This window comes from Salmo trutta, chromosome 13, assembly GCF_901001165.1.
Source record: "Salmo trutta chromosome 13, fSalTru1.1, whole genome shotgun sequence".
NCBI lineage: Eukaryota > Metazoa > Chordata > Actinopteri > Salmoniformes > Salmonidae > Salmo > Salmo trutta.
This window is the reverse complement of record NC_042969.1, coordinates 42606674-42633112: the sequence shown is the minus strand read 5'-3', so window position 1 is coordinate 42633112 and position 26439 is coordinate 42606674. Positions and strand designations below refer to the sequence as shown.

Below are 26439 nucleotides of genomic sequence, written 5' to 3'. Positions count from 1 at the left end.
GCCCGAGAATTGAACTCTGTGGCACCCCCATAGAGACTGCCAGAGGTCCGGACATCAGGCCCTCCGATTTGACACACTGAACTCTATCTGAGAAGTAGTTAGTGAAGCAGGCGAGGCAGTCATTTGAGAAGCCAAGGCTATTGAGTCTGCCGATAAGAATGTGGTGATTGACAGAGTCGAAAGCCTTGGCCAGTTCCATGAAGACGGCTGCACAGTTCTGTGTTTTATCGATGGCAGTTATGATATTGTTTAGGACCTTGAGCTTGGCTGAGGTGCACCCATGACCAGCTCGGAAACCAGATTGCATAGTGGAGAAGGTACAGTGGGATTCGAAATGGTCGGTGATCTGTTTGTTAACTTGGCTTTTGAAGATTTTAGAAAGGCAGGACAGGATGGATATAGGTCTATAACAGTTTGGGCCTAGAGTGTCTCCCCTTTGAAGAGGGGGATAACTGCGGCAGCTTTTCAATCTTTGGGGATCTCAGACGATACGAAACAGAGGTTGAACAGGCTAGTAATAGGGGTTGCAACAATTTCAGTGGATAATTTTAGAGAGGGACCAGATTGTCTAGCCCGGCTGATTGGTAGGGATCCAGATTTTGCAACTCTTTCAGAACATCAGCTGTCTGGATTTGGGTGAAGGAGAAATGGGGAGGCTTGGGCAAGTTGCTGCGGGGGGTGCTGAAATGTTGGCCGGGGTTGGGGTAGCAAGGTGGAAAGCTTGGCCAGCCGTAGAAAAATGCTTATTGAAATGATCGATTATCGTAGATTTATCGGTGGTGACAATGTTTCCTATCCTCAGTGCAGTGGGCAGCTGGGAGGAGGTGCTCTTATTCTCCATGGACTGTATTGTGTCCCAAAGAGGTAGAGACCTCTTATCTTGGTGCTAGTTGCAGTAGAATCCTCTTATCTTGATGTACACAAGAAACTCTGCAGCGCATCTGAGACCGGTGTTAACCCTAACAAGCTGCTTATTACTTTCAGTCCGCTACTCTGTGGTGATGTACACCCCTGTCCTGGCCCAAACACCACAAAGCAAGCTAAACAACTTTGCCCAAACTGCGGTAAGACCGTAAGGAAGAATTCCAATGCGGTGGCTAATGACATTTGTGATTTGTTTGATCACATAAAGTGTGGAGATATCCAACACTTGTCATATGATGAATCTGTAAAGTCTCAAAGTAACATTTCGCTTGTTTGCAATGTATGCTGTGTAAATGTGGTTCCAAACATTGGGATGCTGGGCACAAGCAGGGATGATGAGTGAAATCTAGATGAGATAGTTGATGTATCAGCAGTGGGCACAGAAGATGACATGTTTGACTGTTTCAATCAGAGAGGTCTTCACTTTATCCATGTGAACGCACGAAGCCTGCTGCCGAAATTAGAGGACTTAAAACTCCTGGCTTCTAACACCCAGGCTTCAGTAGTTGCTGTGACTGAGACATGACTCGATGGGTCTACTGAGGACGATGAGGTTGAGCTACCAGGTTTTAGCATTTATAGAATAATCTGAAACTGAAATGGTAGCAGCGTGTTTTTACTAGGAAGGATGTGCATTTTATCCCTTGTTCAGATCTGAAAATGGATGGTCTTGAGGTTGCATGGGTAGAAACACTTCTTCCTGAATGTCGTCCTGTACTGGTTGGTCTGTGCTATCGGCCTCCTAAGCAGAAGAACGTCTATGATTGAACTGAATTGCTGTGATCACAATGTATTGGCTGATAGAGAATGTATTCTGATTGGTGGTTTTAATACAAATGTGCAGTTACCATCCCAGAGAAGTACACTAGTAAATGCCCTGGATAACTTTAATCAGTTATTTGGACTGAAACAACTGATTGTTGAGCCAACCCGGGTGTGTATTGACAGTAAATCAACTTTGGATTTGATTATTGTATCAGACCAAGAGAACGTCTGTCAGTCAGGAGTCTTAAATATTGGTTTTAGTGATCATATGGTAACCTGCTGTACCCGTAAGACATCCAAACTGCTACTAGAGACAAGTAATAACTACATGAAGGTACGGTTTATAAAACAAAACTCAAAGGAACGTTTTGTAGAAGGACTTGGACATTTGGATTGGTCTCATGTACTAAACTGTGATGTCACTTCACCCCTACCTACATGTACAATTTACCTCAACAAACCTGTACCCCCGCACACTGACTCGGTACCGGTACCCCCTGTATATAGACTCGTTATTGTTATTTTATTGTGTTACTTTCTATTATTTTTTATTGTAGTTAATTTGGTAAATATTTTCTTAACTCTTCTTGAACTGCACTGTTGGTTAAGGGCTTGTAAGTAAATATTTCACGGTAATGTCTGCACTTGTTGTATTCGGCGCATGTGACAAATTAAAGTTGGTATCTTTTTAACAATCTGTTTCTGTCTGCGCTCAACTCTCTGACTCCAATGAAACAAATTAGAATCAAACTAGCGGTCAGGGAAATGGATCACTTCTGAAATCTTAGACCTCATAAGGAAAAGGGATCGCTACCTGGCCAGATTCAGAAGGACAAATCTACAATACGATTATGATGGTTATATTAACTGTAGAAACCAGGCAAGATACAAAATGGATAAGGCCAAATCCTAACATTACATAGACACTGTTAATGACAACTTACATCAGCCTCATAAACTGTGGAACATTTTAAAGGACATTGGCTCAAAAGCTCCACATAAGGGAAAATCCTGTAGTATTAACCTGGATATTGATGATGTTTCATGTTATGACCAGGCAAAGGTTGCTAATTATTTTTAACCCAGTTTTAACAACTATAGCCTCATCTCTGGTTAATAAGTTACCCACCTGCTCTGGACACCATGGCCAGTCTTTATTAACAACTTTTACCATAGCAAAGGATCACTAATGATTTGTTTGAGCTGTGTATGGTAACAGAGGACAAAGTTTCCAATCTACTATGCTTAATGAGCACCAACAAAGCAACTGGGCTGGATAACCTTCCAGCAAGATTCATAAAGGATAGTGCTTGTGTCACTGCTAAAATGATAACTCATATTGTAAACCTTTCTATCACTAGTGGTATGTTTCCCAGTGATCTCAAAACAGCCCTGGATGGTTCCACTCCACAAGAAGAGCAGTAAAACAAATGTAGGAAATTACAGGCCTGTGTCAATCCTCAGAACCTCATCCAAAGTTGTTGAGAGATTAGTTTCTAATCAACTTGAAGGATACCTTCTGGAGAACAATCCTATTTCTGAACTCCAGTCTGGCTTTAGAACAGCTCATTCCACTACTTGCCTTATCCACCTTTTTGACCACATTAAGCAGGAAAGTGAGAAGTGGAACTATACAGCTATGGTCATGTTAGACTTGTAGAAAGCTTTTGACACTGTGGACCAATGATATTCTCCTGATGAAACTGAAATGCAGGGGTCTAAATGATGTAGCAGTGGTTTAGGTCTTATCTGACCAACACAACACAAGTATGTAATGTTGGTGATGTCAGAGGCCAAAGAAATATCCTGTGGAGTACCACAGGGATACATTTTAGGGCCTCTCTAATTTCTAATATATGTTCATGTATTTATTTATTATTATTTATAATGTATAATTTACATGTAGTGTGTGTATCTATCAGTTACACATTTATTTGTATTTATTTATTTAACCTTTTATTTAACTACGCAAGTCAGTTAAGAACATATTCTTATTTACAATGACGGCCTACCAAAAGGCAAAAGGCCTCCTGATGGGACGGAGATGAAAACAATATATATATATATATATTGGACAACACACATCACTACAAGAGAGAGACAACACTACAAGAAAGAGACACCACACCACTACAAGAGATAGACAACACAATACTACATAACGAGAGACCTAAGATAACATAGCAAGGCAGCAACACATCACTACAAGAGAGACAACACAACACTACATAAAGAGACAACACTACATAAAGAGAGACCTAAGACAACATAGCAAGGCAGCAACACATCACTACAAGAGAGACAACACAACACTACATAAAGAGAGAGCTAAGACAACAGCATGGTAGCAACACGACATGGTAGCAGCACAAAACATGGTACAAACATTATTGGGCAAAGTCAACAGCACAAAGGTCAAGAAGGTAGAGACAACAATACATCACGCAAAGCAGCCACAACTGTCAATAAGAGTGTCCATGATTGAGTCTTTGCATGAAGAGATTGAGATAAAACTGTCCAGTTTGAGTGTTTGTTGCAGCTCGTTCCAGCCGCTACCTGCAGCGAACTGTAAAGACGAGCGACCCAGGGATGTGTGTGCTTTGGGGACCTTTAACAGAATGTGACTGACAGAACGGGTGGAGGATGAGGGCTGCAGTAAATATCTCAGATAGGGGGGAGTGAGGCCTAATGATATGCCAGATACAGTAAAGTGCAAAATCCTGCTTTATGCTGATGACTCAACCATGCTGGTATCAGGGAAGGATACAGATTACATAGAGAAAACCCTGAGCAAGGAATTGCATTTTGTTACAGAGATTGATTGATGGACAACAAATTGTCACTACATTTGGGAAAAACTGAATTGATTTTGTTTGTAACAAAACGTAGATTGCTTAGGGCTGACAAGATAAAGGTAAACTGTGCAGGCAAGGAGATTGAATCTAAAACAAGTGTAACGTATCGTAGTTTGTCTCTAGATCAATCCCTTTCTGAAGACTTCTAAAATTGCGAACAAATTGACGTTTTGATATCGTAACACTAAATATTTTAACATCAAAGGTAAGAAACTTCTTGTCTCAAACTCGATTCAGTGTCATCTGATTATGCCTGCTCTGCTTGGTATAGTGGGCTATCAAAAACAGCTGAACAAGTTAACTCAGGTCAAGCAAAATAATGTTACCAGGTATATGCTGAATGTCCCCCCCCCAAGACCCACATAATGTTATCAGGTATATGATGTATGCCCCCCCCCCCGGACCCACATAATGTTATCAGGTTTATGCTGAATGCCCCCCCCCCCCCACATAATGTTATCAGGTTTATGCTGAATGTCCCCCCCCCCAGGACCCACATAATGTTATCAGGTATATGCTGAATGCCCCCGCCCCCCCCAGGACCCACATAATGTTATCAGGTATATGCTGAATGTCTCCCCCAGGACCCACATAATGTTATCCAGTATATGCTGAATGTCCCCCCCCCCCCCCAGGACCCACATAATGTTATCAGGTATATGCTGAATGTCCCCTCCCCAGGACCCACAATTTTAGCAGGTATATGCTGAATGTCCTGAACAGTATTGTCTTTTATCGATTTCGGTTATGATATCGTTTAGGACCTTGAGCGTGGCTGAGGTGCACCAATGACCAGCTCGGAAACCAGATTGCATAGTGGAGAAGGTACAGTGGGATTCGAAATGGTCGGTGATCTGTTTGTTAACTTGGCTTTTGAAGACTTTAGAAAGGCAGGGCAGGATGGATATAGGTCTATAACAGTTTGGGTCTAGAGTGTCTCGCCCTTTCAAGAGGGGGATGACTGCGGCAGCTTTCCAATCTTTAGGGATCTCAGACGATACGAAAGAGAGGTTGAACAGGCTAGTAATAGGGGTTGCAAAATTGTTGGCATATAATTTTAGAAAGAGAGAGTCCAGATTGTCAAGCCCAGCTATTTTGTAGGGATCCAGATTTTGCAGCTCTTTCAGAACATCCGCTATCTGGATTTGGGTGAAGGAAAAGCAGGGGGGGGGGCTTGGGCAAGTTGCTGTGGGGCGTGCAGAGCTGTTGGCCGGGGTAGGGGTAGCCAGGTGGAAAGCATGGCCAGCTGTGGAAAAATGCTTTTTGAAATGTTCGATTATCGTAGATTTATTGGTGGTGACAGTGTTTCCTAGCCTCAGTGCAGTGGGCAGCTGGGAGGAGGTGCTCTTATTCTCCATGGACTTTACATTGTCCCAAAACATTTTGAAATTAGTGCTAAAGGATGCAAACTTTTGTGTAAAAAAGCTAGCCTTTGCTTTCCGAACTAACTTTGTATTTTGGTTCCTGACTTCCCTGAAAAGTTGCATATCGCGGGGGTAATTTGATGCTAATGCAATACACCACATGATGTTTTTGTGCTGGTCAAGGGCAGTCAGGTCTGGGGTGAACATCAAGTTTCTTCAACATGATTTACAAATGACTTCTTAAATACATTAGAAATCGGGATTGTGTTCAGCAGGCACATAACAGAAGAAAACGGCTGAAAACACTCTTTAACTTGTCCAATAAGAAACGCTCATTTACTTTTTTGGGGTAGCAAAATGATTTAACATTTAGTTAAATCATTTGAGTAAATTACATATAAAATTACATATACAAATCGTTAAAATCCAGACTGAAAATATTTACACAAGAAGCAACCTAATATCACACAGTAAAACCCTCAGTCATTTAGTAAGCTCACCATTCTGCCATTCTCACTGTTAAACATCGCACAGTGTTCAACACAACGGCTCTTTATACAGTTGAAGTCAGAAGTTTCCATACACTTAGGTTGGAGTCATTAAAACTCATTTTTCAACCGCTTCAAAAATGTCTTGTTAATAAACTATAGTTTTGGCAAGTCGGTTAGGACATCTACTTTGAGCATGACACAAGTCATTTTCCCAAAAATTGTTTACAGACAGATTATTTTACTTATAATTCACTGTATCACAATTCCAGTGGGTCAAAAGTTTACATACACTAAGTTGACTGTGCTGTTAAACAGCTTGGAGAATTACAGAAAATGATGTCATGGCTTTAGAAGCTTCTGATAGGATAATTGACATAATTTGAGTCAATTGGAGGTGTGCACCTGTGGATGTAGTATTTTAAGGCCCAGCTTCAAACTCAGTGCCTCTTTGCTTGACATAATGAAAAATCAAAGAAATCAGACAAGACCTCAGACAAAAAAAATGTAGACCTCCACAAGTCTGGTTTGTCCTTGGGAGCAATTTCCAAACGGCTGAAGGTACCACATTCATCTGTACAAACAATAATATGCAAGTATAAACACCATGGGACCACACAGCTGTCATATCGCTCAGGAAGGAGACACGTTCTGTCTCCTAGAGATTAACGTATTTTGGTGCGAAAAGTGCAAATCAATCCCAGAACAGCAGCAAAGGACCTTGTGAAGATGCTGGAGGAAACAGGTACAAAAGTATCTATATCCACAGTAAAATGAGTCCTATATCGACATAACCTGAAAGACAGCTCAGCAAGGAAGATCCAATGCTCCAAAACCGACATAAAAAAGCCAGACTATGATGTGCAACTGCACATGGGGACAAAGATCGTACTTTTTGGAGAAATATCCTCTGGTCTGATGAAACAAAAATAGAACTGTTTGGCCATAATGACCATCATTATGTTTGGAGGAAAAAGGGTGATGCTTGTAAGCCGAAGAACACCATCCCAACCGTAAAGCATCATGTTGTGGGGGTGCTTTGCTGCAGGAGGGACTGGTGCACTTCACAAAATAGATGGTATCATGAGGCAGGAAAATTATGTGGATATATTCAAGCTGCATCTCAAGACACCAGACTGGAAGTTAAAGCTTGGTCGCAAATGGTCTTCCAAATGGACAATGACCCCAAGCATACTTCCAAAGTTGTGGCTTAAGGACAACAAAGTAAAGTTATTGGTTTTGGCCATCAGAAAACCCTGACATCAATCCTATCGAAAATGTGTGGGCAGAACTGAAAAAGTGTGTGCGAGCAAGGAGGCCTACAAACCTGACTCAGTTACACCAGCTCTGTCAGGAGGAATGGGCCAAAATTCACCCAACTTATTGTGGGAAGCTTGTGGAAGCCTACCTGAAATGTTTGACCCAAGTTAAACAATTTAAAGGCAATGCTACCAAATACTAATTGAGTGTATGTAAACTTCTGACCAACTGGGAATGTGATGAAAGAAATAAAAGCTGAAATAAATCATTTTCTGTACTATTATTCTGACATTTCACATTCTTAAAATAAAGTGGTGATCCTAACTGACCTAAGACAGGGAATTGTTACTTTGATTAAATGTCAGGAATTGTGAAAAACTGAGTTTAAATGTATTTGGCTAAAGTGTATGTAAACTTCTGACTTCAATTGTATCTGTTCTTAGTTCTACATTTTTTGAATGGGGCATGCTTATTTAAGATGGTGAGGAAAGCACTTTTAAAGAACAACCAGCCATCCTCTACTGACGGGATGAGGTCAATATCCTTCCAGGATAGGGTTGAACCTGGTAGGTTCCTTGATAGTTTGTGTGAGATTGAGGGCATATATCTTAGATTGTAGGATGGCCGGGGTGCTAAGCATATCCCAGTTTAGTTCACCTAACAGTACAAACTGAAGATAGATGGGGGGGCAATCAATTCACATATGGTGTCCATGGCACAGCTGGGGGCTGAGGGGGGTTTATAACAATTGGCAACAGTGAGAGACTTATTTCTGGAAAGGAGGATTTTTAAAAGTAGAAGCTCGGCACAGACCTGGATAGTATGACAGAACTCTGCTGGCTATCTCTGCAGTAGATTGCAACTCCTCCCCCTTTGGCAGTTCTATCTTAACGGAACATGTTGTAGTTGGGGATGGAAATTTCAGAATTGTTGGTGGCCTTCCTAAGCCAGGATTCAGACATCAGATAACTTCATCACTGTTCCAAACTTAGACTCTTTTTAACAATAGCATGTATAGAAATCAAAACATCTGCAGTGCTGCAGGATGTGCTCACTCATTGTCATGCTCTGTTGTGGTATTAAAATAGATTCTGCTTGTCCCCAGTCATGTAGAATTGCATGAAATTCATTTATAAAAGGCAATTTTTTTCTCGGACGCAAATAAGTTGAAAGATTCAAGCAGTGCTTTATAGTGGCTATCTTTTCACCCCAACCCTTGTCAGCGGTGATCTGCAAATCTACAACCTTCTGGCTACTTTGGCATGTAATGCTTGCAAACCAAAGAACAGCAGGTTAGGCATGTTCTCTGCTATCCACTTTGTTTTAATTATTATTTAGGGTTTTCCAAGCGTTCAGGGAGGGTTGATTTTGCAACATAATCTGATGGTTGACCAGGCGATGCATTACGAGGTGCTGAAAAAGGAAATCATGTGCAGGTATGGCTACACCCTGATTAGCAGTACACAAAGATTCCATGATTGGCCATATGATCTTACAACATCCCCTGATCACAAATGCATGATCTAATTAGGCTGGCCAAGAGCTGGCTAATTGCTGAACCCCTGACACTCATGACCATTGAGAAAGTGGTCATAGATAAATGTATATGCTCTCTCCCATTCGAAGCTAAACAGTTAGCCAGCCAAGCTAACCCGCAGAGTGCAGATAAGCTGGTGGAACCGGTTGAAGGAGGTCCTGCGCAGCGGACAACCACGGAAGGCAGAAACCTCCACTTGCCCAAAGGAGCAAAAAAGGAAGGCAAGAACCCTCCACTCGCCTAAAAGAGCGGAAAAGGAAGGCAGAACCCTCCACTCGCTCAAAGGAGCAGAAAAGGAAGGCAGAACCATCCACTCGCCCAAAGGAGCGGAAAAGGAAGGCAGACCCCTCCACTCGCTCAAAGGAGCAGAAGGCGGACCCCTCCACTCGCTCAAAGGAGCGGAAGGCGGACCCCTCCACTCGCTCAAAGGAGCGGAAGGCGGACCCCTCCACTCGCTCAAAGGAGCAGAAGGCGGACCCCTCCACTCGCTCAAAGGAGCGGAAGGCGGACCCCTCCACTCGCTCAAAGGAGCGGAAGGCGGACCCCTCCACTCGCTCAAAGGAGCGGAAGGCGGACCCCTCCACTCGCTCAAAGGAGCGGAAGGCGGACCCCTCCACTCGCTCAAAGGAGCGGAAGGCGGACCCCTCCACTCGCTCAAAGGAGCGGAAGGCGGACCTCTCCACTCGCTCAAAGGAGTGAGGTAGCCACCGGGTATCCCTGTGGCCTATTGAGGGCATGCTGGGCTGAGGAGAGTGGTTCTTCCCCTGTCACCCGAGTAAGAGCCAACGGAAAGGACACCACGGCACTTTTGGACTCCGGTAGTATGATGACCTTGATCCGACCTGACTTTGCCCGGTCCCTGAACCTGACTGACACTGTGGCCATTACGTGCATAAACTGTGAGACCAAGGACTACCCTACCATACTCCTCCACCTACAGACCACAAAGGGACAACACACGGGACCAGTGGGAGTCGTCCCAACCCTGCCTGTGCCGGTCCTGATCAGACGGGATTTCCTGACGTACCGCCAACTGTGGACCAGTATGTCCGGAGATGTGTGGAACTGAGGTAACCAGAAGGGAGGAGGAAGTCAGAGAGGTGGGAGAGACACCAGAAGAAGGGATAACCTTGGTGGAACAGGTAGTAGACATGAGAGGGAGAGGATGGCAACCCTGTGGCCCCTGGTACAGGAACACATGCTGGAGGCCCAAGAGGCCCAAGCGAGGGTGTACAACAGAGGAACTTTCAGCCCGGAGACAAAGTGTTGGTGTTGGTGCCCACCTCAGAATGGAAGTTTTTGGCCCAGTTTTTGGCCCAGATTTAGCATGTGAATCTGCTAAAGAAATGGAATGCCTGTGATGTGCTCTACTCTATTTCCCAGAAGAAGGCTACCATAGAGACCGAGCCGGCGGAGGTGCCAATGGGGGAGCAGCTGAGCCAAGCTCAGAAGCAGGAACTGAGGGAGTTGGTCGGCCGAAACCAGGATGTGTTCTCCAGTGAACCAGGACACACCGATCTGGTACAGCACCGCATCATCACCAAACCCGGGAAAAAGGTGAAGTTGAGACCCTACCACATACCGGAAGCAAGGAGAGAGGCTGTCAGGACCGAGGTTTAAATGATGTTGGATGCTGATATAATCGAAGAGCTGAGTAGTGAGTGGGGCAGCCCCATAGTGTTGGTGCCAAAACCAGACAGCACCATTCAATTCTGTAAGGATTTTAGGAAGGTAAATTAAATCTCAAAGTTCAACGCCTACCTCATGCCCCGACTTGATGAACTAATAGAACAGCTAGGGACCGCCCGATTTATCAGCGTGCTTAACCTGACAAAGGATTATTGACAGGTGCCCTTAGCTCCCAAGGCATGGTATAAAACTGCTTTTGCCACCCCGGATGGTCTGTTCCATTATAAGAAGCTGCCCTTTGGACTGCAAAAGGCCCTGGCCACCTTCCAGAGGTTGATGGACCGGGTTCTCTGACCCTATCGGAAGTACGCGGTGGTGTACAACGATGATTTTGTGATCCATGAGAGTGAGTGGGAGGCACATCTAAACCAGGTGAGCGCAGTACCAAAATCCCTAATAAACTTCCCCTTTGCATTCTATTTGTGCTACTGGTGCCTGTTTTGTCATTGGACTTGGTGATGTGGAAACCCCACACCCTTGATCTTGCTACAATGTAAAGTGCTGGTCCCATGTTTTATGAGCTGAAATGAAAAAATCCCAGAAATGTTCCATATGCACAAAGCTTATTTGTCTAAAATGTTGTGCACAAATTTGATTACATTCCTGTTAGTGAACATTTTATCCTTTCTCATATCAAGATGATTAAACAGCATGATCATTACACAGCTGCACCCGCGGGATCGTCAAGGGGGGGAGGATGCTGAAATATATCCCATTTGGCTACCTCCCAGGCCCACCCATGGCTACACCACTGCCAGTCATGTGAAATCCATAGATTACGGCCTAATGAATTTATATAAATTGACTGATTTTCTTATATGAACTGTAACTCAGCAAAGTACTTGAAATTGTTGCATGTTGCTTTTATATTTTTGTTCAGTATAAATAACGTACAGTCCCTAACAGACTTCTAAAGGTGGAGCAAAATGCCTTGATTGTTAGCTGTCTAGCGCACTGCTCTGAAAAATGCCTTGATTGTCAGCTGTCTAGCGCGCTGCTCTGAAAAATGCCTTGGATTAAATCCTGACCTACGTAAAACGACTCAGAAGTCTTACAACGTTCACAACAATAATGTTGTATAAAAGGAGAGAAGTGTGCTGCCATACCTGGCCACCAGGAGACACCAGTTGTAGAGCACAGCAGTCGAGATGATGAGGAGCCAGTGGTAATAGATATCATCAGCTGGAGATAATATCAACATACCTGGACTCTTACTGCAGGAAGGGGGGAGAGAGGGGTGAGAGGAAGTGAGTGACAGAGAGGTGTAGGGAGAGAGAGAGAGAGAGAGCAAGAGGGGAAGAGTGGAATTGCTTGGCTGTGTTTGTCAACTGACAGTGGTACGAATTGTCACTATTTCTAGTAAATCAGAAATTGGGTAATTATACGGAGTGTCATACGTGTGTATGTGATCGTTGTGGTCCGTGGGCTCAGCATCCGGTAGTGATTGGCTGATCCTGCTGGGCGGAGCCTGCAGATCGGGGCCTCGGAACCTTTCCAGGAACGAATCAGGTCTCTCTTGCTCCTCAACCAAACTCTTATGAGCCCACTCTCTCAAAGTCACCACCATGCTGACCAACCTGGAAACACACACATGTGTATATTAGGATATTGTGACATAACATTGTATTTTACTATGTTAGAAAATATTGACATATTATTTATACCGAAACAAAAATTATATAAACGCAGTTCATATAAGGAAATCAGTCAATTGAAATAATTTCATTAGGCCCGACTCTACGGATCTCATGACTGGGAAGGGGCGCAGCCATTGGTGGGCCTTGGAGAGCATAGGCTCACCCACTGGGGAGTCAGGCTCAGCCAATCAGAATGAGTTTTTCCCCCAAAAAGGGCTTTACTACAGACAGAAATACTCCTCAGGATTTTTTTATTCAGCTCATGAAACATGGGACCAACACTTTACATGTTGCATCTCTATTTTTGTTCAGTGTATAAACATTATATATGAATATAACAGACAACATGACAGTGTTTTCTGTGTCACCTGGACATGGCTCCTCTCCCTCTGAAGGAGTTTTGGGAGGTGAGTCCTCTCCGGTCAATGACAGCCATCCGTTGTAGCTCTGACGACGTGTCATCACACATAGACTGGGCTCTACACGCATACATGAAGGATAAAGAAATAAGTATGTGTGTGTGTGTGTACAGTACCAGTCAAACATTTGGACACACCTACTCATTCCAGGGTTTTTCTTTATTTTTTACAATGTTCTATATTGTAGAATAATAGTGAAGACATAAAAACTAAGAACACATATGGAATCATGTTGTAACCAAAAGAAGTGTTAAACAAATCAAAATATATTTTAGATTTTAGGTTCTTCAAAGTATCCACCTTTTTCCTTGATGACAGCTTTCCACACTCAGAGGAAGGCCCCCAAAATGTTCAGACACAAGTCATAGACTGTTCTCTCTGCTACGACACAGCAAGCCATAAAGGAGCGCAAAGTCTACGTCCAAAAGGCTCCTTAACTTCCACTCCCAAGCTATGAGACTGCTGAACAGCTTCCTCCCCCAAGCCATGAGACTGCTGAACAGCTTCTACCCCCAAGCCATCATACTGCTGAACAACTTCTACCCCCAAGCCATCAGACTGCTGAACAGCTTCTCCCCCCAAGCCATCAGACTGCTGAACAGCTTCTACCCCCAAGCCATCAGACTGCTGAACAGCTTCTACCCCAAGCCATCAGACTGCTGAACAGCTTCTACCCCCAAGCCATCAGACTGCTGAACAGCTTCTACCCCCAAGCCATCAGACTGCTGAACAGCTTCTACCCCAAGCCATGAGGCTGCTGAACAGCTTCTATCCCCAAGCCATGAGGCTGCTGAACAGCTTCTATCCCCAAGCCATGAGGCTGCTGAACAGCTTCTAACCCCAAGCCATCAGACTGCTGAACAGCTTCCATCCCCAAGCCATGTGGCTGCTGAACAATTAATCAAATGTCCACTGGGAAATTGTACATTGAACCCGCCCCCCTACTAGACATCCTGCTAGTAGCTATGTTAACCACCTGATAGACATCCTGCTAGTAGCTATGGGAACCACCAGATAGACATCCTGCTAGTAGCTATGTTAAACACCTGATAGACATCCTGTTAGTAGCTATGTTAAACACCTGATAGACATCCTGTTAGTAGCTATGTTAATCACCTGACAGACATCCTGTTAGTAGCTATGTTAAACACCTGATAGACATCCTGTTAGTAGCTATGTTAACCACCTGACCTGACAGACATCCTGTTAGTAGCTATGTTAAACACCTGACCTGAGAGACATCCTGTTAGTAGCTATGTTAAACGCCTGATAGACATCCTGTTAGTAGCTATGTTAAACACCTGATAGACATCCATTGGTCACTTGAATAATGTTTCATATTATTTTACTCATTTCATATAAACATTACTCTAGCCAAGGCCATCCTCTTCAACTACTGCAGGATATAGTGCACTTTGCCACATTTTGTTATGTTAGAGCCTAAAATTAAAATGTTTTTTTCCCCCCCCTCATCAATCTACACACAATAGCCAAAAATGACAAGGCAAAAACTGTTTTTTGGAATTTTTTGCTAATTGTTTTGCCAAAGAGTTCCATCTTGGTGTCATCAGACCAGATAATCTTGTTTCTCATGGTCTTGGCAAACTCCAAGTGGGCTGTCATGTGCCTTTTACTTAGGAGTGGCTTCCGTCTGGCCACTCTACCATAAAGGCCTGATTGGTGGAGTGCTGCAGAGCTGATCAGTGCTGCATGATCAATGGAAACAGGATGCACCTGAGCTCAATTTCGAGTCTCAAAGCAAAGGGTCTGAATATTCATGTAAATAAGGTATCTGTTTTTTATTCTTTATAAATTTTCAAACATTTCTTAAAACCTGTTTTCGCTTTGTCATTATGGGGTACTGTGTGATCCATTTTAGAATAAGGCTGTAACGTAGAAAAATGTGGTAAAAGTCAAAGGTTCTTGTCCTGTTGAAAAACAAATGATAGTACCACTAAGCCCAAACCAGATGGGATGGCGTATCCCTGCTGAATGCTGTAGTAGCCATGCTTAAGTGCACCTTGAATTCTATAAAAAAAAAAAATCACAGACAGTGTCACAAGCAAAGCACCCCCACACAATCACACCTCCTCCATGCTTTACGGTGGGAAATACACATGCAGACATCATCCGTTCACCCACACCGCGTCTCACAAAGACACAGCAGTTGGAACTAAAAATCTCAAATTTGGACTCCAGACCGAAGGACAAATTTCCACCGGTCTAATGTCCATTACTCATGTTCCTTGGCCCAAGCAAATGTGTTCTTCATATTGGTGTCCTTTAGTCATTTCTTTGCAGCAATTTGACCATGAAGGCCTGATTCACACAGTCTCCTCTGAACAGTTGGTGTTGAGATGTGTCTGTTACTTGAACTTTGCAATTTCTGAGGCTGGTAACTATTGAATTTATCCTCTGCAGCAGAGGTAACTCTGGGTCTTCCATTCCTGTGGTGGTCCTCAGAGCCAGTTTCATCATAGCGCTTGATGTTTTTTGCAACTGCACTTAACTTTCAAAGTTCTTAAAATGTTCCATATTGACTGACCTTCATGTCCTAAAGTAATGGACTGTCATTTCTCTTTGATTATTTGAGCTGTTCTTGCCATAATATGGACTTTTACCAAATAGGGCTATCGTCTGTATACCACTCATTCCTTGTCACAACACAACTGATTGGCTCACACACATTAAGGAAAGAAATTCCACAAATTAACTTAAGGCACACCTGTTAATTGAAATGCATTCCAGGTGACTACCTCATGAAGCTGGTTGAGAGAATGCCAAGAGTGTGCAAAGGGTGGCTATTTGTTATCAAGGAAAAGGGTGGCTAGTTGAAGAATCTCAAATCTATTTTGATTTGTTTAACACTTTTTTGGTTACTACATGATGCTTCTGTGTTATTTCATAGCTTTGATGTAGAAAATAGTAAACGTATAATAACTCTTGAATGAGTAGGTGTTCTAAAACTCGACCAGTAGTGTACATGGCTCGTCCTAATATTTATATATTTCATAATTGCATTATTTTAGATGTGTATTTGTAACAGAGTAGGCCAGAAGGCTAAACTGGAAAACCTAACCTCTATGAAAATAAAAAGATGGCGGCGCCGCAAAAGTTCTTCTGTGCTTCTGGGTGTTTATTTACATAGTGATTCCGGAACAGAAACAACATTACTGCCATCAAACGTATACCTTATGGGACAGCTAAAAACAATGCTGCCCCATCCGCAGCTCAATCCAAAATGCCTTCTCATGAACTGAAAGAGAGGCTCCTTTTGTAGGGGTAGCCCCTCCCCTCAGAACAATTAACACTAATTAATTAAGCAATTACCTATTCAAACCTACATTTTCCGTTTAACTAAACAAAGTATATACATTGCAACACATTTTTTTATGGAACAATATCCCAATATAACATTTACAAAATTACATCACTAATGCCATAGTGTCTTTCAGGCACTAGAGGCACTACAAAGTCAGTCCATTCCCTTAGCTTGGGTCCTTATCCAGCATACCTGGAAGCTGGAGAGAGGGAGGAACAGAACAAACAAAGCGCTCATCCATAACGTCAATAAGTATAATAAATATTGCTTATATTAAATATGAACACTTGTCTGTTTATTTCTTCATACCATAACCGGTTACTGAAGTAAGTGAAATGTATGTACTAAGATAGAGAAGTTAACTTGTGTGTCGACCCACATTGTTAACTTATCTGATAACGGAGCAGGGAGGAGTAATGAATGTGTGCGTGCGTTAAAGTTCCAAATGCTGGCCGCGGCCAGTGACCGACTTCTACGTCACATTACCTTCCTCCTCTCCTGAAGCGACCAGGCTCGGGAGCCTTGATAGGTAGTCCGCCGTGAAGTTCTCTTTTCCTGCCTTGTGACGGACACAGAACCTGAAGGGCTGGAGCTCCAGATACCACCTGGTCACACGAGAATTCCTGTCCTTCATGGTCTGGATCCAGGTCAGTGCTCTGTGGTCCGTGTGCAGGTCAAATTCCCTCCCAAAAAAGGTAGTAACGGAGGCTATCTAGGGCCCACTTTATAGCCAGGCACTCCTTCTTGATTGTCGAATACCTGGTTTCCCTGGGCAAGAGCTTCCAACTCAGGTACAGCACATCAAGCTCTTCTCCTGGCTCCCCTTGGGCCAGTACAGCTCCAATTCCCACAGCCAAAGCATCCACCTGCACGAGAAACCGCTTCTGAAAATCAGGGGTCTAGAGAACAGGGAATGAGCACAGTCGTTTCTTCAGCATCATGAAATCTTCCTCACACTCCTCAGTCCACTTCACAGGGTTGCTGGCCACCTTTGAAGTGAGGTTGGTCAGAGGGACAACGATGGTTGAGAACTGCTGAATTAATCTCCGGTACCACCCTGCCAGATCTAGGAAGGACTTCACCTGTGTCTTGGTTCTGGGTTGAGGGCTGTTCCTGATGGACTCCACTTTGTCCACCTGAGGCCGAATTTCACCCTTACCCAGCTGGTAACCCAGGTACTTTGTCTCCTGTTTAGCCCACTTACACTTCAGGAAGTTAAGCATGAGTCCTGCATCATGGATCTTCCCCAGGACTCTGCTAAGATGCTGTATGTGCTCCTCCCAGGAGTGGCTGTAGCTCACCACGTCGTCCAAGTAAGCAGCACAGTAATCGTCACAGTCCTGGAGGACCTTGTCCATCAGCCTCTGGAAAGTCGCAGGGGCCCCAATAAGGCCAAACGGCATGGCCTTGAACAGGCCCATTGGCGTCCGGAATGCAGTGTAGGCCCTGGATTGTTCGTCCACGGGCACCTGCCAGTACCCTTTGCAGAAATCCAATGTGGTGATGTAATGAGCTCTACCTATTCTCTCCAGTAAGTTGTCAATGCGGGGCATGGGGTAGGCATCAAACTGGGAGATGGCATTCACCTTACGGAAGTCCATGCAGATGCGCAAAGAGCCATCCTTCTTTGGGACAATGACAATAGGGCTGCTCCATTCACTTGATGGCTCGACAACATCCATCTCTATCATGGTGTGGACCTCTTCCTTGAGGGCTACCACCAGCCTCTCAGGCACACGGTAAGGATGTTGGCGGACAGGGTTCTGGCCAGGCTTCAAACAGATGACGTGTTCCAGGACATTGGTTCTTCCTGGCCTCTGACTGAAGAGGGCCGGATACTTGCCAAACAGCTGCTTCAGCTCGTCTTGCTTGTTTTCTAGGTGAGCCAGTATGATCTCTGCTTGTCCTTTCCATGCCTCTGTGACCCCATCCGACTCGTTCTCTTCTACTCTGCGGACCAGAAAGAGCTTTCCCTTGGAGAGGTCCTCTTTCTCTTTCCAGGCCTTGAGGAGGTTCACATGGTAGGTTTGCTTCTCCTTACCCTTGTCCAGGTGCAGCACCTCGTAGGTCACCAGGCCCATCTTCCTCCCGATTAGGTACGGCCCTTGCCACTCTGCAAGGAGCTTGCTGGTAGACGAGGGAAGGAGGAGCAGGACTTTGTCCTGGCTCAAACTCTGTGGTGAGCGTGCTGGTCATACCCTCTCTTCTGGGCTTGCTGAAGGTTTGTCCTAGCTTCCTCTCGGTACCGCTCCAGCCTGTCTCGCATCTGGAGGACGTACTAAACAATCCCCTGTCCTGAGGTAGCTACTGGGGAACCTTCCCAGCACTTCTTCAGCAGGTCCAGTGGTCCCTGCACTGGCCATCCATAGAGGAGTTCGAATGGCGAGAAACCTGTCGATGCCTGATGCACCTCCCTGTAAGCAAAAAGCAGAAAGGGTAACCACTTATCCCAGTCTTTAGCAGTGTCAGCCACAAACTTCCTCAGCATGTTCTTGAGCGTTTGATTGAATCTCTCGATGAGCCCATCCGTTTGGGGATGGTAGGGAGTGGTCCTCAAGCCTTTAATGCCCAGCTGTCGGTGCAGTTGAACCATCAGTCGCAACGTGAAGTTTATCCCTTGGTCTGTCACGATTTCTTCTAGGATTCCTACACGAGAGAACAGCTGAACAAGAGCACTAATTATTTTTGGAGTGGTTATGGAACGGAGTGGGAAGGCTTCTGGGAACCAGGTGGCATAGTCACAGATCACCAATATATAAATTTAAATTTTAGTCATTTAGCAGATGCTCTTATCCAGAGCGACTTACAGTAGTGAATGCATACATTTCATTCACTTTTTCCCCGTACTGGTCCCCCGTGGGAATCTAACCCACAACCCTGGCGTTGCAAACACCATGCTCTACCAGCTGAGCCACACGTAACCTGTGCTACTCTTCTCCAAGGGTCCAACAATGTCCATTGCAATTCTCTTGAATGGGGTAGAGATAACTGGCAGTGAACATGGAGCCCGGTCAGACTTACAGACAGCACTGGTTTTCTGGCACGTGGGGCATGTTTTGCAGTATGTTTGTACATCAGTATACATGGAGGGCCAAAAGAAACAGCAGCCTAGCCTAAGATAGGTTGCCCTAGATGACCTGCCCATGGAACTGTATGTGCAAGGTTGAGAACAAGTGGTCTACAGGTAGATGGCACCACCAACTTCCTGCTATCTGCCTCTGAGCCAAGGTAGAGTATGTGGTTGTCTACCGTGTAAATCCCCCCACATGAAGATTGACTGTCCCCAGCTAAGGCCTTGTCAAATAAACCTTTCAAGGTTGCATCAGACTTCTGCAGTGTAGCAACATTTTGTGGAACATCCCATTGCACCGCTAACCCAGCCACATCAGCAACAGTTAGAGGGGTTCCCACATACTTCTCAAGACGCCGCTGGCGGCGTGACTTTCTGGGCCCTTTGGTTACCCCCTCGCACAGACTATCACACAAATCAGGCAGAGGTTGTAAACCAGCTTTGGCCTGGGCACGAGTGACAACTGAACAAGACACCTGAACATCAGACTGGCAAACTGACTGCTCATATAACTGACCCCCCACACTTCCCAACAGATCAGAGAGTACAGGCACATCCCTCCCCAAAATCATCTCGAAAGGTAGCTTCTCCATTACCCCAACTTTGAGGAGGTATTTCTGACCCTGAATCTCAACTGTGAGTTCAGCTGTGGGCTGCTGTGACTGGTCACCATGGACACATTGGATCCGTGTCTGGTGACCATAATCAATGTCATTAACAGGTACATACCTTTTCTGATCAACGACAGGGAACTGCCGGTGTCAATCATTGCAGTAAGACTTACCATTCACTTTTACAGGTAACAAGCCTGACCCTTCCCCACTGTCTATTCTGAACACCATCCCCCTCTCTGGGCACATAACACTAACCTGAGAGCTTGGATTTACGTAGTGGACACATTGAAGCTTTGTGCCCCTGCTGCCGGCAGTAAAAACAGGTCAGACCCCTCCCATCAGAGCGAACTGCATGATCCCTTACCTCCCTCCTCCCAGACACATAACCCCCAGAGTTACCTCCACCATCTCTGATGTCCCTTGTGTCTGAGACTCTTTGGAGTGGGTGCTGCAGGTCGTGGTGGGCCCCCTTTACGTGCATTAAGATACTACAGTGCAAGCTTGGCCGCCATAAGCCCATCCTTGGGCTCGTGCTCTCGAACCCAGGTTCGAATGTCGTGTGGTAGAACTTGTAGAAGTTGCTCGAGGATGATGACCTCACCGATTTTGTCCTGTGTCTTCTCCTCCGGTCAAACCCATTGTCGGTAGAGACCTTTGAGGCGGTGGTACGTCTCAGTCGGTGACTCACCCGATGGCGTCGATGCAACTCTGAAGCGTTGACGGTAGGGCTTCCTTCAAGCCCTTGTAGATGTTGGACAGCCCCTCATCCATTGCTGTGTAAGCCTCTAAGGCCTTGCCCATGAGCAATGGGACATGCCTGCAGGCCCACTCTACCTCCGGTCACTTCCACGTCTTGGCCAAGCGCTCAAACCTCAGCAGGTAGTTTTCAATGTCCTCACCCTGCTGGTATGAGGGCATCCTTGGCTCCTTCCTCAGGAAAGCTGGAAGATGAACATTAACACTGCTGGACTGGTCTCATTACTGCTTGGGGAGCCTGCTGTGGAGTTGAATTCCCTGCTGCGTCGAGCCTTTGTCGTCCTGGTGTTGGCAGACCCAATCTTGGGCTCTCACTGACAAGTTCCGCTTGGTGAGGAGCTGTGAAGATAGATTGGCGTAGGACCCCGGAACTCCTGCTTGAGGTCTTCGTCCCTCTAAAGGTAGGTGAAAAGTTGCTGGAAAGGGCTACCATGGGGTTGGGTGTGGTTCTGGTCCCCCAACTGCTCCTTCAGTCAGCTGGTCTTTTATGGCTGTATCTGCTGGTTCAACCGGTAGCTCAAACAGTTCTGGTTGTGTTTGGCCCCTTGGTCAGGCTCCTGGTTTCTCATACTTGATCTCTTATTCACCAGACGATTCCATGGTATTCCACCCCATTTCAACTTCAGGTACCTTTTCTGACAGTTGATGCTGAGAACGCAATCCTGTACGCATTCCTTTACCTCTCTTGTCGGAATTCACTGATTTGCGGTGCGCCATCCCACCGCTACCACCATATGTCACGTAGAGTAGGCCAGAAGGATAAACTGGAAAACCTAACCTCTATGAAAATAAAAAGACGGCGGAGCTGCAAAAGTTCTTCTGTGCTTCTGGGTGTTTATTTACATAGTGATTCAAGAAACAAAAACAACAGTACTGCCATCAAACGTATACCTTATGGGACAGCTAAAAACAATGCTGCCCCATCCGCAGTTCAATCCAAAATGCCTTCTCATGAACTGAAAGAGAGGCTCCTTTTGTAGGGGTAGCCCCTCCCCTCAGAACAATTAACACAAATTAATTAAGCAATTACTTATTCAAACCTACATTTTCCGTTTAACTAAACATACTAAAGTATACACATTGGAACACATTTTTTATGAATCAATATCCCAATATAACATTTACAAAATTACATCACTGCTGACATAGTGTCTTTCAATACTCTCATTTACATTAATGAGCCATTCGGGACAGGCACTACAAAGTCAGCCCATTCCCTTAGCTCGGGTTCTTATCCAGCATACCCGGAAGATACAGAGATGGAGAGAGAGAGGAACAGAACAAACAAACAACGTGCTCATCCATAACATCTAAGTATAATAAATATTTCTTATATTAAATATCTACACTTGTCTGTTTATTTCTTTATACCATAACCAGTTACTGATGTAAGTGTGAAATGTATGTACTAAGATAGAAAAGTTAATTTGTGTGTCGACCCACATTGTTAACCTGTCTGGGGTATGTGGGACGATTTCGTCCCACCTACGTAACAGCTACTGATATTCCAGTGGCGCGATTTTTGAATCGTTAGAAATACTATTACTTCAATTTCTCAAACATATGACTATTTTACAGCTATTTAAAGACAAGAATCTCGTTAATCTAACCCCACTGTCCGATTTCAAAAAGGCTTTACAACGAAAGCAAAACATTAGATTATGTCAGCAGAGTGCCCAGCCAGAAAAAATCAGACAGCCATTTTTCAAGCTAGCATATCATGTCACATAAACCCAAACCACAGCTAAATGCAGCACTAACCTTTGATGATCTTCATCAGATGACACACCTAGGACATTGTGTTATACAATACATGCATGTCTGTTCAATCAAGTTCATATTTATATCAAAAAACAGCTTTTTGCATTAGCATGTGACGTTCAGAAAACGCATAACCCCCGGCAAACTTCCGTTGAATTTACTAACAGTTTGCTAAATTACTCACGATAAACGTTCACAAAAAGCATAACAATTATTTTAAGAATTATAGATACATTACTCCTCTATGCACTCGATATGTCCGATTTTAAAATAGCTTTTCGGATGAAGCACATTTTGCAATAATCTAAGTACATAGCCCGGCATTACAGGGCTAGCTATTTAGATACCCACCCAGGTCAGCATCCACCAAAATCACATTTCCTATAAGAAAAATGTTCTTACCTTGCTTGTTCTTCATCAGAATACACTGCCAGGACTTCTACTTCAATAACAAATGTTGGTTTGGTCCCAAATAATCCATCGTTATATCCAAACAGCGACGTTTTGTTCGTGAGTTCTAGAATGCTTCTTCCCGGTTTCGCGCATGGCGCATTGGCGTGTCAAAAATGTCTAAATATTCCATTACCGTACTTCGAAGCATGTCAACCGCTGTTTAAAACCAATTTTTATGCCATTTATGTCGTAGAGAAGTGATAATATTCCGACCGGGAGTATGCATTGAGCCTAAACAGCCGAATAAAATTTCTCCTCAGAAGCGACTCATGCACGCGCATCATTCAAAGGTCCTCGGAGCATCCACTTACAAAAGGCGATAATATGTTTCAACCTGAGGCTCCCTCGTAAACCTTCAGTTATTTCGCGGGCTCTGAGAGCCTATTGGAGCCCTGGGAATTGTCACGTTACAGCTAAGATCCTTACTTTTCAATAAAAAGATGCAAGACGCACGACTCCTTGTCAGACAGGGTACTTCCTGCTTGAAACCTTGTCAGGTTTTTGCCTGCCATAGGAGTTCTGTTATACTCACAGACACCATTCAAACAGTTTTAGAAAATTCAGAGTGTTTTCTATCCAAACCTGAACAATAATATGCATATTCTAGCTTCTGAGTTGGTGTAGGAGGCAGTTAAAAATGGGAACATATTTTTCCAAAATTCTCAATACTGCCCCCTAGCCCAGACAGGTTAACTTATCTGATAACGGAGCAAGGAGGAGTGATGAATGTGTACGTGGGTTAAAGTACCAAATGCTGCCCGCGGCCAGTGACGGACTTCTACGTCACAGTATTGTTGTGCATTGTTAGATATTACTGCATTGTTGGAGGTAGGAACACCAGCATTTCACTGTTGGAGCTAGGAACACCAGCATTTCACTGTTGGAGCTAGGAACACCAGCATTTCACTGTTGGAGCTAGGAACACCAGCATTTCACTGTTGGAGCTAGGAACACCAGCATTTCACTGTTGGAGCTAGGAACACCAGCATTTCACTGTTGGAGCTAGGAACACCAGCATTTCACTGTTGCAGCTAGGAACACCAGCATTTCACTGTTGGAGCTAGGAACACCAGCATTTCACTGTTGGAGCTAGGAACACCAGCATTACACTGTTGGAGCTAGGAACACCAGCATTTCACTGCACCCAAAATAACATCTGCTAAATATGTGTATGTGACCAATAAAATGTGATTTTATTTTATTTGAGCCAAGTCAGCGGTGGAATGCAGGGTGGTGTGCTGCTGGTAAATAAGTGTGTGTGTTCATACCGACTCAGGTTGCTGTCTGCTCTCTCACATTCCTCGTCCAGCCATGTCTTCACTGACAGCCTCTGAGACGCCAGCTCAGTACCCTCACCCAACACCTGCCCCGTCATCTAGACACACAGGTTGAAGGTCAGCCAGGACATGGATTATCCAGAAACATAACCAATCGTAACCAACAAGCTGCCATCACCATGGAGACAACCTTGGCCACCATAGCAACCGCCTGGTCACAGACACAAAGAATAGGATGAGTAACGAAAGAGCGAAAGGGAGAGGGGGGAGAGAGAGGGGGGGAAAGGGAGAGAGGAAAGGAGAGGGAGGAGAGAGGGGGGAAAGGGAGAGAAAGAGAGAGGAGAGAGGGGGGAAAGGGAGAGAAGGAGAGAGGAGAGAGGGGGGAAAGGGAGAGAAAGAGAGAGGAGAGAGGGGGGAAAGGGAGAGAAAGAGAGAGGAGAGAGGGGGGAAAGGGAGAGAAGGAGAGAGGAGAGAGGAGAGAGAGAGGGGGGAAAGAGGAGAGAGAGGGGGGAAAGAGGAGAGAGAGAGAGGGGGGAAAGGGAGAGAAGGAGGGTGGGAAAGGGAGAGAAGGAGGGGGGGAAAGGGAGAGGGGGGGAAAGGGAGAGAAGGAGAGAGGAGAGAACGAGAGAGGAAAGAGGGAGAGAGAGGGGGGAAAGGGAGAGAAGGAGAGAGGAGAGGGAGAGAACGAGAGAGGAAAGAGAGCGAGAGGGAGGAGAGAGAGAGGGGGGAAAGGGAGAGAGGAGAAAATGAGAGGGTGAGAACGAGAGAGGAAAGAGAGCGTGAGGGAGAGAAAGGGAGATGGAGAGAGAGAGACAGAGTTAAAGATGAAAGGACTAGCGGGATGAAGTGAGGAACCCTAGACAAATACCTTAACATTTGGTATTTTTCAGGCACTCACCTTTCTGTTGTCCTCCTTCTGTCTGTGTAGAATGCTAGACACTACATCGTCCCATCCCAGCCAGTCAATCAGCCACACAACCTCAAAACCAACTAACTGTGTACTAACATTGAGTAGTAAACCACAGACTAAATCATCTGTCTCTCCAAAGCTGTGTGAATGTGTGTGTGTTGAAAAAGTGTGTCAGTTGTTTAGATGCTATAGAGGTCTGCCTATGTGTCAGTCTGCCCCTGAATGCAACAGGTTATTACTGTGAAATCCAAACACAGACAGATGGAGGGAGGAGGGGAGAGATGAGAGAGATGAGAGGGAGGAGGGCAGAGATGGAAGGATGGAGAGATGGAGAGATGTAGAGGGAGGAGGGGAGAGATGTAGAGGGAGGAGGGGAGAGATGGAAGGATGGAGAGACGGAGAGATGTAGTGAGTGGGAAGAGCTGAGAGCAAATGAGAGGGTAATCATATGCCACTCCAAACAGAAACACACCACACGCCTCCCTTCATCTCAGTTCAACTTAGACAAATGCTTTCTCTCTCTCTTCATCCCTCTCTCTCCATCGCCCCATGTCCTTTGAGTGGTGGTCTTCCAACGTTCTGTCTGTGTTCAACCCCTGCCAGCTCCTTTCCTATTGTACCATGAGCTCATCATTATTCAGGAAGCGTGTTTGAAGTGGGTGAAGTGCAGAGAACATTTGGTAATGTGTGTGAGTGTTCTGTTTCATGTTCAGATCTGCTGATTAATACATGGTTCTAAGAGAGATACAGGAAGCTGATTATTACATGGTTCTAAGAGAGATACAGGTAGCTGATTAACTTCCTTGGGCTAGTCCCACCTAGTCAACAGCCAGTGGAATCGCGTGGCGCGAAATACAAATACCTAAAAAATGCTATAACTTCAATTTCTCAAATATATGACTATTTTACACCATTTTAAAGACAAGACTCTCGTTAATATAACCACATTGTCCGATTTCAAAAAGGCTTTACAGCAAAAGCAAAACATTAGATTATGTCAGGAGAGTACCCTGCCAAAAATAATCACACAGCCATTTTCAAATCAAGCATATATGTCACAAAAACCAAAACCACAGCTAAATGCAGCACTAACCTTTGATGATCTTCATCAGATGACACTCCTAGGACATTATGTTACACAATACATGTATGTTTTGTTCAATCAAGTTCATATTTATATCAAAAAACAGCTTTTTACATTAGCATGTGATGTTCAGAACTAGCATACCCACCACAAACTTCCGGTGAATTTACTAAATTACTCATGATTACCATTCACAAAATACATAACAATTATTTTAAGAATTATAGATGCAGAACTCCTTTATGCAATCGCGG

At 44.6% G+C, this 26439-nt stretch overlaps 1 protein-coding gene across 1 annotated transcript in view; it reads right to left on the bottom strand.

The window, feature by feature from the left end:
- Positions 1-25428, bottom strand: part of LOC115205797 (cyclic nucleotide-gated cation channel) — a 52312-nt gene extending 26884 nt beyond the window's left edge. Inside the window, exons 1-5 of the mRNA XM_029772109.1 lie at positions 25090-25428; positions 24183-24289; positions 12888-12998; positions 12280-12459; positions 11989-12096 (exon numbers count right to left, since the gene is read on the bottom strand). Of these exons, the coding sequence (XP_029627969.1) occupies positions 11989-12096; positions 12280-12459; positions 12888-12998; positions 24183-24289 (506 nt within the window). The 5' untranslated portion in view covers positions 25090-25428. The remainder of the gene's footprint in view (positions 1-11988; positions 12097-12279; positions 12460-12887; positions 12999-24182; positions 24290-25089) is intronic.
- Between the last annotated feature and the right edge of the window lie 1011 nt (positions 25429-26439).